General features: G+C 38.4%; 1 protein-coding gene across 1 annotated transcript in view; it reads left to right on the forward strand.

Annotated features, from left to right (window-relative positions):
- Window positions 1-14113, forward strand: part of SH3RF1 (SH3 domain containing ring finger 1) — a 218671-nt gene that overhangs the window by 139034 nt on the left and 65524 nt on the right. Inside the window, 3 exon segments of the mRNA XM_020997840.2 lie at window positions 5126-5320; window positions 5322-5402; window positions 7323-7418. Of these exon segments, the coding sequence (XP_020853499.2) occupies window positions 5126-5320; window positions 5322-5402; window positions 7323-7418 (372 nt within the window).

Consider the following 14113-nt stretch of genomic DNA (forward strand, 5'->3'; position numbering starts at 1 on the left):
GAACCTTGGATAGGACCCAACCTAATGAAATTGGTGTATTGCATTGAAAAGAGTGCTGGATTTGAAGTCAGAAGACCCAGGTTCAAATTTCCACTGTGCTTTTACTGAAAGCCACTCAGCCTTAGTTGAGGGCCTTATTGCCTCATCTGTTAAATGAGAGGGGACTCAATGACCCCTAAGTTGCCTTTCAGCTCTAAAGCTATGATGCTGAGTGATGGCGTTGGTATCTTTGGCTTCATCTTATTGTTTCACTCACTAGCTAATCACAAGAACTCATGGGTAGGACCTAGCAGGAGGCACCAGTAGGCTAAAAAAAGTATCCACCTTCAGGCCAGGGCTTGTGCTATCATTGCCTGTGGGCTAGACAAGGGGACTCAGTCCAGGGTGTGGGAAGAGACCCAGCAGACTATGATACTGGACATCCGAAACTATCAGCTCACATAGAGACTGTCTGTTAGAAATTCTTTGCTGTAGGGGGCGGAGCCAAGATGGTGGCATGAGAGCAGTGACTTGCTTGAGCTCTGCCCCAAACCCCTCCAAATACCTATTAAAAAAATGGCTCTAAACAAATTCTGAAGCAGCAGAACCCACAAAAAGACAGAGTGAAGCAAATTTCCAGCCCAAGACAACCTGGATGGTTGATCAGAAAGGTACATGGCACTGGGCTGTGAGAGGAGCACAGTGTGGCATGGGTATGCAGGCTGCAGCGAACTTGGAGCAGGCCTCAGAGGACTGAATCACGGGCAGCTGTGGCAGTTTTCAGACTTCTCAACCCACGTATGCCAGATACGACTTAGAAGGTCAGTGGGAAAAGTCTGTTTCTGCAGTGAGAGAGTGGTGGTCTCAGGTCCATTCCTAGAGGCTGCCTCCTGAGCTTCTGGCTGAGGGGGAGTCCAGTGGCTGATCAGAGGGAGATTGCAGGGTTCTCTTTGCCAGTGCTGAGGCAGGAATCTCTTGCTTTGTGCATGCTTGGATCTGGGTCACAGTTCTGGGCGGCGGGTGCTGGGGTGAGGAGGAGCACTGGTGGTGGAGGTTGTAGTGGCTGTGAAGAGGAACCTCTCCTCACAGTTACAGGACAGAAAGGACTGTTTGTGGTCACTAATAGAGCAGAGCACAGGCCAGGAAAGGAGTAAATACCTCCCTTATCATACCTCCTTGGAAGAACTGAAAATTTACAGGTCCCTAAAAGTATCTCTGAAAATAGCTGTACAAGCTCCCAAAACTTGGGAAAGTACATTCTCCACATTGGAAGCAGACTCTTACCTTCACAAAGAGTTTAAAACTCGAGTAATTGGCTGGGATCATGAGCAAGCAGCGCAAAAAAGTCAGACTATATTATCTTACTTTGGTGACAAAGAAGATCAAAACATACAACCAGAAGGAGACAACAAAGTCAAAGCTCCTACATCCAAAGCCTCCAAGAAAAATATGAATCAGTCCCAGGCCTTGGAAGAGCTCAAGATGGATTTTGAGAAGCAAGTAAGAGAAGTAGAGGAAAAACTGGGAAGAGAAATGAGAATGATGCAAGAAAATCATGAAAAAAGTCAACTGCTTGCTGAAGGAGACCCAAAAAATTAAAAAAAAAATTCTTTGGGTTAAGCATTTGGTCTTCTATTTTGGAGAAGTAATAAAATGAAAAATCTCCTTTAAGTTTTTTTTTCTTTCAAAGGTCTTTACACATTACAGTGATTTGCCGTTTGTCCTCTGGGAAATTGATGACTAAGTAGCAGCTTTACAGGAATCATGCTTCAGATTTCCAAGCTAAACTTCTCAACTAGACAACCTCTTCCTGTATTGTTTTGAGATTGTCATATTCACTCATTTTGGTTATTTACAAAATGGAGTCCTTTAAGATGAAATTGTCTATAGGACACTATAGAGGTATGAAACATGCTAATAAAAGCCATGAAACAAAGCAGCCACTGTTAGTGTCACTGATAGTGGCATATCAGTGTCAAAATGCTCACATCTTCGGGAAATCTGACTTGAAAGATTCATATTGTTAATGACTTGTGGAAGAGGGATCAGACTTGTTTTCCTTAGCATTAGGAGGCAAAACTAAGATGAACAGGGAGTTTTGATTCAGTATGAAGAAAAACTTCCCAATAATTAGAGCTGTCCAAATAGGAAGAACTGCCTTGGAAGACTGAGGATTCCCTGTCATCGGAAGAGAAGCAACAACTCGTTGGAGAATTTGTAGACGAAATTTATGGTTTACCTGTGTGTTCAGCTCAATGACCTCCAAGATCACTTTCCATCTGAGGCTTTGTGGTTCTCAGTGTGAATAAAGACCAAAGAAATATCAATCCATTTTTTCATGTTGTCTACTCCCTTAGAATGTGAGCTCCCTGAGAGCAGGGACCATATTTTTAACCTTTCTTTGCGTCAGTAATGGTTAACACAGTTCCTGGCACTTAAGTGCTTAATAAATGCTCCTTGTCTGCTTCACCTCCTTAACAGCTATAAAATGAATCAGTTGTGCTTTTATATTTTTATATGATAGGAAAAGCTAACATTTTTTTATATATATATATATATATATATATATTATAATATAAATATAGTAAATATAATGTATTAACATTATTTCAATACTCTTGGGAAGTGGGTCCCATTATTACCCCCATGTTATACGTAAGGAAACTGAGGCAGGTTGCCTTGACCAGTGTCACCCAGGCTAGTAAGTCTGAAGCTAAATTTGAACTCATATCTTTCTGACTCCATGATCACAAGGTAGCCAGATGGCATTATGGATAAAACATTGGACCTTGAAGTTCTGAGTTCAAATTTCACCTTAGATATTTAGTAGCTGTGAGACCCTGGGCAAGTAACTCAACCTGCGTATGCCTTAGTTTCCTCTTCTGTAAAAGGTGGGTAATAATAATAATACCCACCTCTCATGGTTATTGTGAGGATCAAATGAAATAATGTTAAGTGCTTTGCAAACCTTAAAGTGCTATAGGAAGGGTCACTGTTATTATTCATACAACTCTGATTCTGGTTTCTGTGTTAATTATTATTAATATTGATTAGAGCTATTAATATCAGCTCAAGTCATTATGTCATAATATTATTTGCCTTTTATAATAGTTTTATACCTGGGAGTGACTGTTCTTTAAGTGTAGTTAGTTTTGGAAATAGAAAGTTAGACAGAAGCACGTCTAGATTTCATTGTTGTTGTTAATACCACTTTGGCTGTTATTTTACTTCAAAATTTATCAGTGACATACATGAGTTTCAGTCATTTGACTTGTGGTTTCTTTCCTCAGAGCTCGAAAGTGTCTATTTCAAGGCTTTACTTTTTTTTCTAATTTTTTCAAAAAAAAGTTTTAAATGTATTTGTTTATTTTTAGCATTCAGCATTCGCTTTTATAAGATTTTGAGTTCTAAATTCCCCACCACCACCCCTCACCTCCCCAAGACAGCATGCAATCTGATGTAGGCTGTACATGTGTGATAATATTAAACATATTTCTACATTACTCATGTTATAAAAGAAGAATCAGAACAAAAGGGAAAAACCATGGGGAAAAAAACCCAACCAAAATAAAGAGAAAATAACATGGTCCAATCAGCATTCAGACTCCATAATTATTTCTCTGGATGTGGATAGCATTTTCCATCGTGAATCTTCTGGAATTGTCTTAGATCCTTGCTCAGAAGAGTTAAGTCTAACAAAGTCGGTTGTCACTGTGTACAGTGCTTTCTTGGTTCAGTTCACTTTGTTCGTCGTCAGTTCGTGCACATCAGTTCATACACGTCTTCCCAGGTTTTTCTGAAGTCTGTCTGTTCGCCATTTCTAATAAAACAGCAGTATTCCATTATATTCATATGCCACAAGTTGTTCAGCCATTTCCCAGTTGTTGGGCATCCCCCTCAATTTCCAATTCTTTGCCGCCACAAAAAGAGCTGCTATAAGTGTTTTTGTACCTGTGGGTCCTTTTCCCATTTCTATGATCTCTTTGGGATACAGCCCTAGAAGTGGTATTGCTGGGTCAAAGGGTATGCACATTTTTTTTTATTAATTTATTTTGATTTATCAACAATCACTTCCACATGCTTTTGAGTTAAAAATTTTTCTCCCCCTTCCTCCCCCCCACCCTCCCCAAGACGGCACACAATCTGATATAGGCTTTACATTTACATACCCATTAAACGTATTTTCACATTAGTGAAGCTGTAAGTAAAAATTAAAACCACTAGGAGGAACCATCAGAAAGATGAAACAAAACTCAACAGAAGGTAAAAATAAGTGATGGCGATTCAACTTCCATAGTTCTTTCTTTGGATGTGGACAGCATTTTCCATCCTGAGGCCTCTGGAAATCTCTTAGATCCTCGTAATGCTGAGAAGGGTTCAGTTTAACAGTCTTACTCATTGCATAACGTGGCTGTTATTGTGTACGAAGTCTTCTTGGTTCTGCTCACTTCACTCAGCATCAGACCATATAAGTCTTTCCAGGTTTTTCTGAAGTCATCCTGTTCATCATTTCTTATGGTACAATAGTATTCCATTACATTCATATACCACAACTTGCTCAGCCATTCCCCAATTGATGGGCATCCTCTCAATTTCCAATTCTTGGCCACCACAAAAAGAGCTGCTATGAATATTTTTGTACATGTGGGTCCTTTTCCTATTTGTTTGATCTCTTTGGGATATAGCCCTAGAAGTGCTATTGCTGGATCAAAGGGTATGCACATTTTGGGCATAGTTCTAAATTGCTCTCCAAAATGGTTGGATCATTTCACAACTCCACCAACAATACATTAGAGTTCCAATTTTCCCACATCTCCAACATTTATCATTTTCCTGTTTTGTCATGTTAGCCAATCTGATTGGTATGATGTACCTCAGAATTGTTTTGATTTGCAGTTCCCTAAGCAATAGTGGTTTGGAGTATTTTTCATATGACTATAGATAGTTTTAATTTCTTCAATACACCATTTATCAATTGGGTAATGACTTATATTCTTATAGATTTGACTCAGTTCTTTATATACTTTAGGATTGAGGTAAGGCCTTACTTTCTAAAGTACTGTTGGTGAGTATTCACATTTGCAGGCTTTTTTTCTCTCTGTGTTCTAGCATTAAAAACTCAGTCATGGTTTTCTTTCTTTTTAAGGGTGTACCTCAGTTACCATGTGCCAAAGCATTATACAACTATGAGGGAAAAGAGCCGGGAGATCTTAACTTCACCAAAGGTGACATCATCATTCTACGTCGACAAGTGGATGAAAATTGGTATCATGGAGAAGTCAACGGGATTCATGGATTTTTTCCCACTAATTTTGTGCAGATTATTAAACCTTTACCTCAGCCCCCCCCCTCAGTGCAAAGCACTTTATGACTTTGAAGTGAGAGACAAGGAAGCTGACAAAGACTGTCTGCCATTTGCAAAGGTAAACTTTCTCAGTTGGACATTTCTTTCTTTTTTTTTTAAAGTTATTGTTGCTTTGTGTTTTTAAACTACAGTCCTTAAACCATAGAACCTTGTAATTCACCCCCCCAACTACCTACTCCCCGCCAAAGAAACAAAGACATTTAAGCAAAACTAATATATATCACTATTATGTTTGTCAGAGTATACACCATTCCACATCCATAGTCTTCCACCTCTCAGTTGGGATATTGGAGGTGGGTTTTAATCATCAGTTAAGTAGAGTTCATTAGAGTTCAACTGCCTTTCACTGTTGTTCTATTTCCTCCCTATTTGGTTGACAAGGGTATGACTGAATGGGATAGATTCACGGCCATTTGTACTTCCTTCCTACTTCCTTGTACTGCCATTTTTTTTTACAAACCACTTTCTAACTTTAAATAGGTTCTTAATTTTTTAAAAAATAATAGTCAATAGAGAAGCAGCATGACGAAGCAAATAGAACCAGCCTCAGAGTTTCGAAAACATATCCTAGGCTGTGTGATCCTAAGTAAGACCCTTAACCTCTCAGTGCCCCTCAGGTGACTCTAAATTTCAGAGTAGTTGACAACCAGCATTGATGAGTTTCCTCATGGGGAGTTCTAATGAAATCACATGTGATCTGACAAAGAGTAATTATCATTTACCAAAAGCAGTTTTGTTCACGGGGCAGCTAGGTGGCGCAGTGGATAGAGCACTGGGTTTAGAATCAGAAAGACTCATTTTCATGAGTTAGAATCCAGCCTCAGACATTTAGCTATGTGACCTGGGGCAAGTCACTTAACTCTCTTTGCCTCAGTTTCTTCATTTGTAAAATGAGCTGAAGAAGGAAATAGCAAACCACTCCGGTATCTTTGCCAAGAAAATCCCAACTAGGGTCACAAAAACATTAACTTTTCTTCACAAACTATGAAGTGCCAATTAAAAAAAATCTCGAGTGGTTTTTTTTTTGTTTTTTCATTTATAATAAAAATTATATCTCTCCCCCAGAAAAAAACTCCCAGACCCTTCCCTTCAAGAGTGTATATGTCATGCCAGGATATGAAAAGTTGAATGAACTAGTGGGATTCCTAAGTTAAAGTCTGCTTCTGTGATTAAAAGGATACACAGTACCAGGAAAGTTGTCTGTTGAGTAGGCATTTTTAAGATGCATGTCACCTTTGTACATAAAGTTTGTAAAGCAATAGAAGCATTTAGTTTCATCTAAGAAAAGGTTTCTGTAAGAAAAGTTTGAGAGTCAATGTGACACTAACCTAGTCCCTTCCTATCTTTCCAGTCTTTTCATACCTTACTCCTCTTCACATACTCAGTGATTCAGTAACATTTACTTCCTAGATGTTTCTCTCACTAGACATCTATAGATTTGGGGTATTTTCTCTGGCTTCCACATACCTGTAACCTGCACTCTCCTCAGCTCTGCTACTCGGACTTCTTTCAAACAAACCCCAGCTAAAATCCTACCCTCTACAAGAAGCCTTTTCCTCTTTAATGCTAATGCCTTCCGTCTGTGGATTATCTCCAATTTATCCTGTAAAATCTTGTTGCTACATAGTAATCTCTCCTTTAGGTTCTGAGCTCCTTTAGAGCTTTTGCCAGCCTTTTGCCTCTATTTATATCCCCAGCACTTAGCATAGTGCCTGGCGTATCATAGGCTCTTAATAAATGCTTGTTAACTAAGTAACTGTCTGACTAAGATTCTATAAACTGAAGGGGGTGGGGGTAGAGATAGATTTCAACATCCTAATTATATAATATTGCAGCCAAGCTTCTTCACAAGGGTGCATATACAGACATACCCATCATTGAGTTTTTATTCACGTAGTCTGAAATTGTCAAAGGGCACAAATTAAGTAACGAGTCTTCATTAGAATGTGGAGACATCATCATTTTGGTATTCCTACAGGATGATGTCCTGACGGTAATTCGGAGAGTGGATGAAAATTGGGCTGAAGGGATGCTGTCCGACAAGATTGGGATATTCCCTATTTCATATGTTGAGGTAAGTTAAGCTGCAGCAACTTTGAGAAGACCAGTGATGGACCTGAGAAATAGACTTTAATTGTGAAATTTCAGTATTGGTCATGACTCCTAGCCCTCTCCCTCCCAAAGAGTGAACTACACCTTAATCTTATTTTACAGAAGGTCTAATTGTGAGATTGCTGAATGCTGAAATTTCATATGCTGTTTCCCACCCCTCCACATCCCCAAATTCATTATTTATTTATTAGCATTCTTTTCTTCTTAAATTTTGAGTTCCAAATTCTCTCTCTCCCTCCCACACTCCCCCCAGTAAGAAGCCAAGCAATATAATATCAATTTTGTATGTAAAATCATGCAAAACATATTTCCATATATTACCCATATTGAAAAAAGGTAAAAAAATATATATATTTCAGTTTACGTTCAGAGTTCATCAGTAGTTCATCTGGGGTAGTTGCCAGGTGTTTCAGAGTTGATCATTATTACAACATTTCTGTTTTTGTGCTCAGTGATCACCTGGTTCTTCTCACTTCATTTTGTATCAATTCGTGTTTTTCCAAGATCATCCCCTGCATCGATTTCTTTTTTTTTAATTTAAAAAATTTTTTTTCTCCCTCGTAATTTCTTATAGCATAATAGTACTCCTTCACATTCACATACCACAACTAGTTCAGCCATTCTCCTCCAATAAGTGTCGCAGGTTGGATTTGCACTCAGTACTTAATGATTTTAAGTCAAATGCTATATACACTCTGCTACCTAGCTGACTCTTTTCCATAAGAAGTTATGATTGTCTTTTTAAAAAAAATTTTATTTTCAACATTCATTTTTTTAAAAATATTGAGTTCCAAATTTTCTCCCTTCAGCCTCTCCTGTACCCACTAAGAAGGCAAGAAATATGATATAAATTATATGTGTGAAATCATGTAAAACATATGAATGAACCTTTTAAAAAATATGTGAGGGCCATATTTTCATGGCTCTTTGGGAGTGGTTGTGGAGGTGAGACAGAGGAGGCGATCTAGTTGATGCAAAGACAAATGATATCAGTAAAATCTATTTTTAAAAATATGTGAGGGGTCCCCAGTCCTACTGTAGCAGCTCATTGTGTCTCTTACAATATCTGTAAAACATTTAGCAAAGAGCCTGGTATGTAGTAGGTGTTAAACAAATGCCTGTTCCTTTTCGTTTTCCTTTCCCTTTCCCCTCTTAGGGATTTCACTATCATCAGTGCTTCCATCTCTGACTGACCTTAAAGTGTTTCTTCCCACAGAAAGAGGGACTATAATAGAATAATAGGACCACAGATTTTAGAGCCATAAGGGAACTGAAGAGATTAATTAGTTCAACCCCTATGTTTTTATGGATAAGAGAACTGACAGGCCAGACAGAAGACCCCTAATATGTGTCATCAGAGGATTTTAGAACTTAGAACAATTAGGTCCATAGAAATGAACTAGTCCAATACCTGTTTTCAAAATGAGGAAAAGGAGAAGAGAAATTACTTTCTGTTCTGGCTAGTAAGTAGGAGAACTGGGTTTAAGTTGGGCTGTATTTTTATTCCCAGAATTTAGCAACAGTGCCTGGTAAACAGTAAGGGCTTAATATTTAAATGCTTTATCTAATCTAATCTTTTTACTCCCCACTGCCTGGTCAAATATGTGACAAGAGCATGCTAATTCTAAATTCTAGGGCCTGAACCATGCCGGGATGCTGATTGATTGATTAAATGACTGATGGTAGAAACTTCAGGAGCATGGCTGGTTTGGAAGCCATTATGTCAGCTAGAGCCTCTAGGAGGACTGCAAATTAAAGGCTGTTATGTGTCGGGCCTGGTTCGGGCTGGTTCCGTGACTCGGGCTTGGGATTGGAATGAAATTAGACCCTTGTGCACTATATAACCTTTAAAACAAGAAAGGTCACTCAGTAATGGCATAGAAAGGATATTCAGCAAAGATACAGTGTTAGTTCATTTGGGTGTAGCTCTGCTTATCTCTACATTTGGCACAATGGCATTGTTGAGATTTTCCTGGCCAAAGGAGCACTGACTACTTATGCCCTGAACTTTAATGCCTTAGTCAACCAGGAAGCCATGTCAGCGAATAAGTCCCTGTTACTTGATGCCATACGATGGATGACACCTTGGGATTTGCATTTGTTCAGAAGTGATTGATTGATCAAATTTGACCTTATAAATTAGCTTCTATGAAATGAAAGTGGATGCCAAAGGAATGGTCTGTGTTTTTCTTAAACCTAAGGACTAAGAAGTTTTCATAGCCAGTGTTCATCTTATGATTGCTTACAAAACATCAACAGTCATGCTCCAAGTATTAGTTTCCAATTAGATACATCATAATAATCATGCTGCACTGCTAATCATAGATCATTTGATTGGAGGACAAATGCCCTCAAGCTCCTTGAATCCTGTATCTTGTAAGCAAGAGAGACAGCGTTACCACATTCTTTTTCCTAGCGATGTGACCACAAGCAAATCATTTAACCTCTCTGTTCCTCAGTTTCCTCTTCTGTAAAACGAGGGGGAGGAACAAACTAGATAAACATTTGCAAAGGGGGAATGAATTATTTTCATTCATATCTTAAATAAAATAAATTTATTTTTAAAAAAAGTTTTAAAAACTTAATAAAATTGGATTAGTAAACTTTGCTTTATTACTTTATTGATTGATTGAATGACTTATGGTAGATACTTCAGGAGGATTGGTATAGCATTTGGAAGCCATTACGTGATCTAGAACCACAGAAGAACTTCAAGTTAAGGGCTCTTTTGGGTCAGTCCTCGCTCAGGTTTGTCTGATGGATCAGGTTTAGGATTGGAATGATGTTTGGTATTTATATACTATATAGCCTATTCAAAATAATAAATAGGGTATGTTATTTTGAAGTAATTCATTTAAACCTACTAAAGCACATATGAGATCTTTGCAGACAAAATAAAGAAATTTCATTGATAGAAATAGGGAAGATCTGGGCAAATGAAGGGATGTGCCATATACTTGGTACATCAGTGAGTTGCCATCCTAATTCTAACCTGTACCCTCCCAATAGAATGTAAATTTTTTGAAGGCAGAGACTATTTCATTGTCCTCCCCTCCCCTAACCCCCATCACATGTTCAAAGACCAACACATCGTGTAGCACATAGCAGTCACTTAATAGATGCTGATGGAATTAAATTGAAGTGAACACAATTATTTCAGCTAAGAAGTTCTGTCATTTCATGCTCTTGTTTAGCCCCCCTGTATACCACTCCAACAGCACTGCGGAGCTCCTTTGTCATTGTCCTATTATAGACCTTAATCGAGCTTCTACCAGTATGCTGGCATAATTAAGAAAAGTTGTTTTCCATAATGATGTTTTATGTCTCAGAAGCTCCTCTAGAAAGATCTTTAAGCATCCTCCAAGTCAGGGATTCTTAACCTTGGGTTCTGTGAACTTGGTTTTTCAGTATTTTGATAACTATATTTCAAAATAATTGATTTCCTTTGTAAGCCTAAGTATCTTATTTTAGGCATTTAAAAACCATTATTCTGAGAAGGGGTCCAGAGACTTCTCCTGACTGGCAAAGAGGTTCATGACACACAAAAAATTAAGAACCCTCTTTCTGTATATGTATGTTTTGGGATCTTTTAAAGACTACTTCAAAGCTTTTGCAAAACTGGTCATTCTAGAGCTGAGAGGACATTTTAATTTGCATTTAATTAGCGCGTTATAAGAGGTGAAACCTTGTGACATGGAACAAAATATTCTGGTATTTTATGTTACAGTGGAATTTTGATAATTTAAAAAGATTGGTTGGAATGTATCTATCAAGATGGGCTTGAATAATCATTTTTGGTTATTTAGAGTATATTTAAATATTCATTTCACATTAAATGTGTGACTTCCCAAACTGAGCATGGGCAGTGACTCAGAATCCCCCTCTTTTTTTTTTCTTTCATTTTGCATAGGCTTTATTGGAGTCATTCGGGGTATAATTGTCTCTAATTTGCATATATACAAGCTTGTCTTATCCCCAATCAGAGTGCATTGTGTTTTGAGGGAATAGAGAGTTAGGCTAGGGGGCTTGGAGACCAACCTTGTTGCACAGGCGTATGGAAAAGCAGTGAATGAAATAAATTCACGTCAACAACCCAGAACTCTTTCTAATGATCACTGTATACCTATAAAGGTAAACAGTGGAGCACCCACAGTACTTTTGCAAAAGTTTACAAACCATAGTCTCATTTTTCCTTTGTAGTCAATCCTCAACATTTAGAAGCATTGAGTTTATATGCCAAGCGTAGTTTAAGTGCTGGGGATACAAAGAAAGGCAAAAAATCACAGAGAGCGAAATTTTAGCTCTTCTGTCTAAAGGAGCAAAACATACATGGTATTTGAAAGACAATTCTTAATTTCCCCATCCTTTTTATCCCAAATATCCTTTTTTGCAAGCTTCTGAAAATTAAAAAGCAGTTTGTCCTCATAGCCAATATTCAGTTTGCCTCCTGCAGTGTTGAGAACTCCCAAGGTTTTCATAGCAAATCAGTTTGTCCACACCCATGGAAAAGTGACTCAAAGCCTGTATTCACCTTGAATTACGGCCATGCCCTTTAGGGGTTTCGTTTTGCTGAAATCATCTTCCCTCCTTTGAAAATCACCACCCAAAAAATTTATATCCAGTAGGCTGGGGTTTCGTTATATCACTCGTGTATTCCAGTAGTTGTGCCAGGGAAAATTCTGAGAATTTAGTGGTCATATTTGAAAGCATGGCTAAGCATCAGACTAATGCTGAAGACCTGTCCTCACTTGCTAGGTGTTATCAATTTCATGCTAATATTTGCTTTGTGATACATCAGAGGAGGCTGCTCTGTTTTTGTTACCCTGCCCCAAACCAGAGAGATATATGCAGGTCTATTCAAACCTTTCATTTGGGGCCATTTGCTCAGACTTGAGATAGGCAGAGTAAGCAAGTCCCTGTCTAGGCAGGAATTACTATAATTCTATCACACTTCTTTTCATTTATAGGCAGTAACACAGAGGCCCCTATTCCCATAGGGGCCATAATATAAAGGCTATGGCTAATGACCAAATGTAACTAATCTGCTTAAATAGCAACTAGATCTTGTAGGGAGTAGTGAGGGCTCTCTTTCTGCCTAATTAAGAATATTGCCCCTCTCACGAAGGAGAGGAGAAACTAAACCAGTGTGTCTGCTGCCTTGCTCTGAAGTTCTGTACAGCTGGGGTTTTTACCCAGTCAGGCCAGGTAGATGGGATCAACTATTGCTGTTCAGCCAGCTGGGAAATTTCCCTGATCCCAGACCTCTGGACACTGCTTGGTCATGAGGGGGAGGAGAGTGGAGGTACTGCAGATTAAATTAAAAAGTGTATTATAAACACATATTTGGGGGGGGGAGTTGGGGAGGAGTGAAAAGATCGCCAGAGCAAGTTTAATTCTGATTGATGAAAAAATTAAGGATCTGGAAGCACAGTTCCTCCCTCAGTGATAAGAAAGGTAGGCAACCAGGTAGTCATGTAGGGCAATGTGGTCATAGTCAAATAGAAAGAGGGGGCCGCTAAACCAAATATAAGATTCCTGCAGGCTGTATGCTGTCTTAGAAAACCACATTTTAACATTATCTGTGTCTTATTGTATTTTTTAAAATTGTGTTAACTGTTTCCCAATTACATTTTTAGATGGCTTGGGGACACTTAGGAGTGTTGCAGTAGGGAATAGAATGCCAGACTTTGGAGACAGGAAGACCTGAGTTCAACTCTTTATGTTAGCTGCCTTTCCCAGTCTCCTCATTTTGAGAAATAGGGATAATTAGACTACCTCATAAGATTATTGTGAGGATTAAATGAGATAATGCATCTAAGGTGCTTTGCGAAACTTAAAAGCACTGTATAAATGTTAGCTCTTAAGTTTTGTCAGGCTCAGTCTACAGACTGAATGCTTTTGCTTAATTCTTTTTCTTTGTGACAAGAGGGTTCAATCTGGAGGGGGAGTGGGGAATGATGATTATGTAAAGACAAAAAGTTATGTAATTTAAGGATAGTGAGTGAACTTGTGATTTCATACTTACACTAGTTCAGGTCAGTGTGTCTCAGGGAGATTGTGACTGTAAGGATTATACAGTTTGTGGCCAAGGTATAATTCAAACCCTGACTCTACATAAATTTTAATTTCTTTATACCTTGGTTTCTTCATATGTAAAAAATGAGAGAGTTGTATTTGATGGCCCTCTAAGGTCTAAATCCAGCTCTGAATCTAGGCTTCCATGACTGTACATAAATAGACATAGTTTACAAACCAAAAAATATCTACTATATCAGACATAATCTTGCTATATTATAAGAGAAATCCATTTTTTAAAAATGGAGCCTTCCACTAAATCCTAAATCCCTCTTAAGTGGTCAGATTTTAATGAATAGGGATTTTTTTTTTTTAAACAGTGAAGAAAGAAAAAGCATACCTATGGCTGCCCAGGTTGTGTTAAAAGTCCAACAACTCCTGTTTTTTTGAAAATATTTAACCATTTCACCATTTAGTTAGAATTTTCCTTCTCTCTCCCTTTCTACCCCTTGCCTTCTCTCCCACTGTTTCTCAAACTAGATCCTTCATCTCCCAACACTGGCTGTTTTCACTATCTAACACCCCCCACCCCACCCCATCCCTGAAACTCTCTCCTTCCTTATCTCCACCTCCTGGCTTCCT

This window comes from Phascolarctos cinereus, unplaced genomic scaffold, assembly GCF_003287225.1.
Source record: "Phascolarctos cinereus isolate Bilbo 61053 unplaced genomic scaffold, phaCin_HiC Scaffold_9;HRSCAF=440, whole genome shotgun sequence".
NCBI lineage: Eukaryota > Metazoa > Chordata > Mammalia > Diprotodontia > Phascolarctidae > Phascolarctos > Phascolarctos cinereus.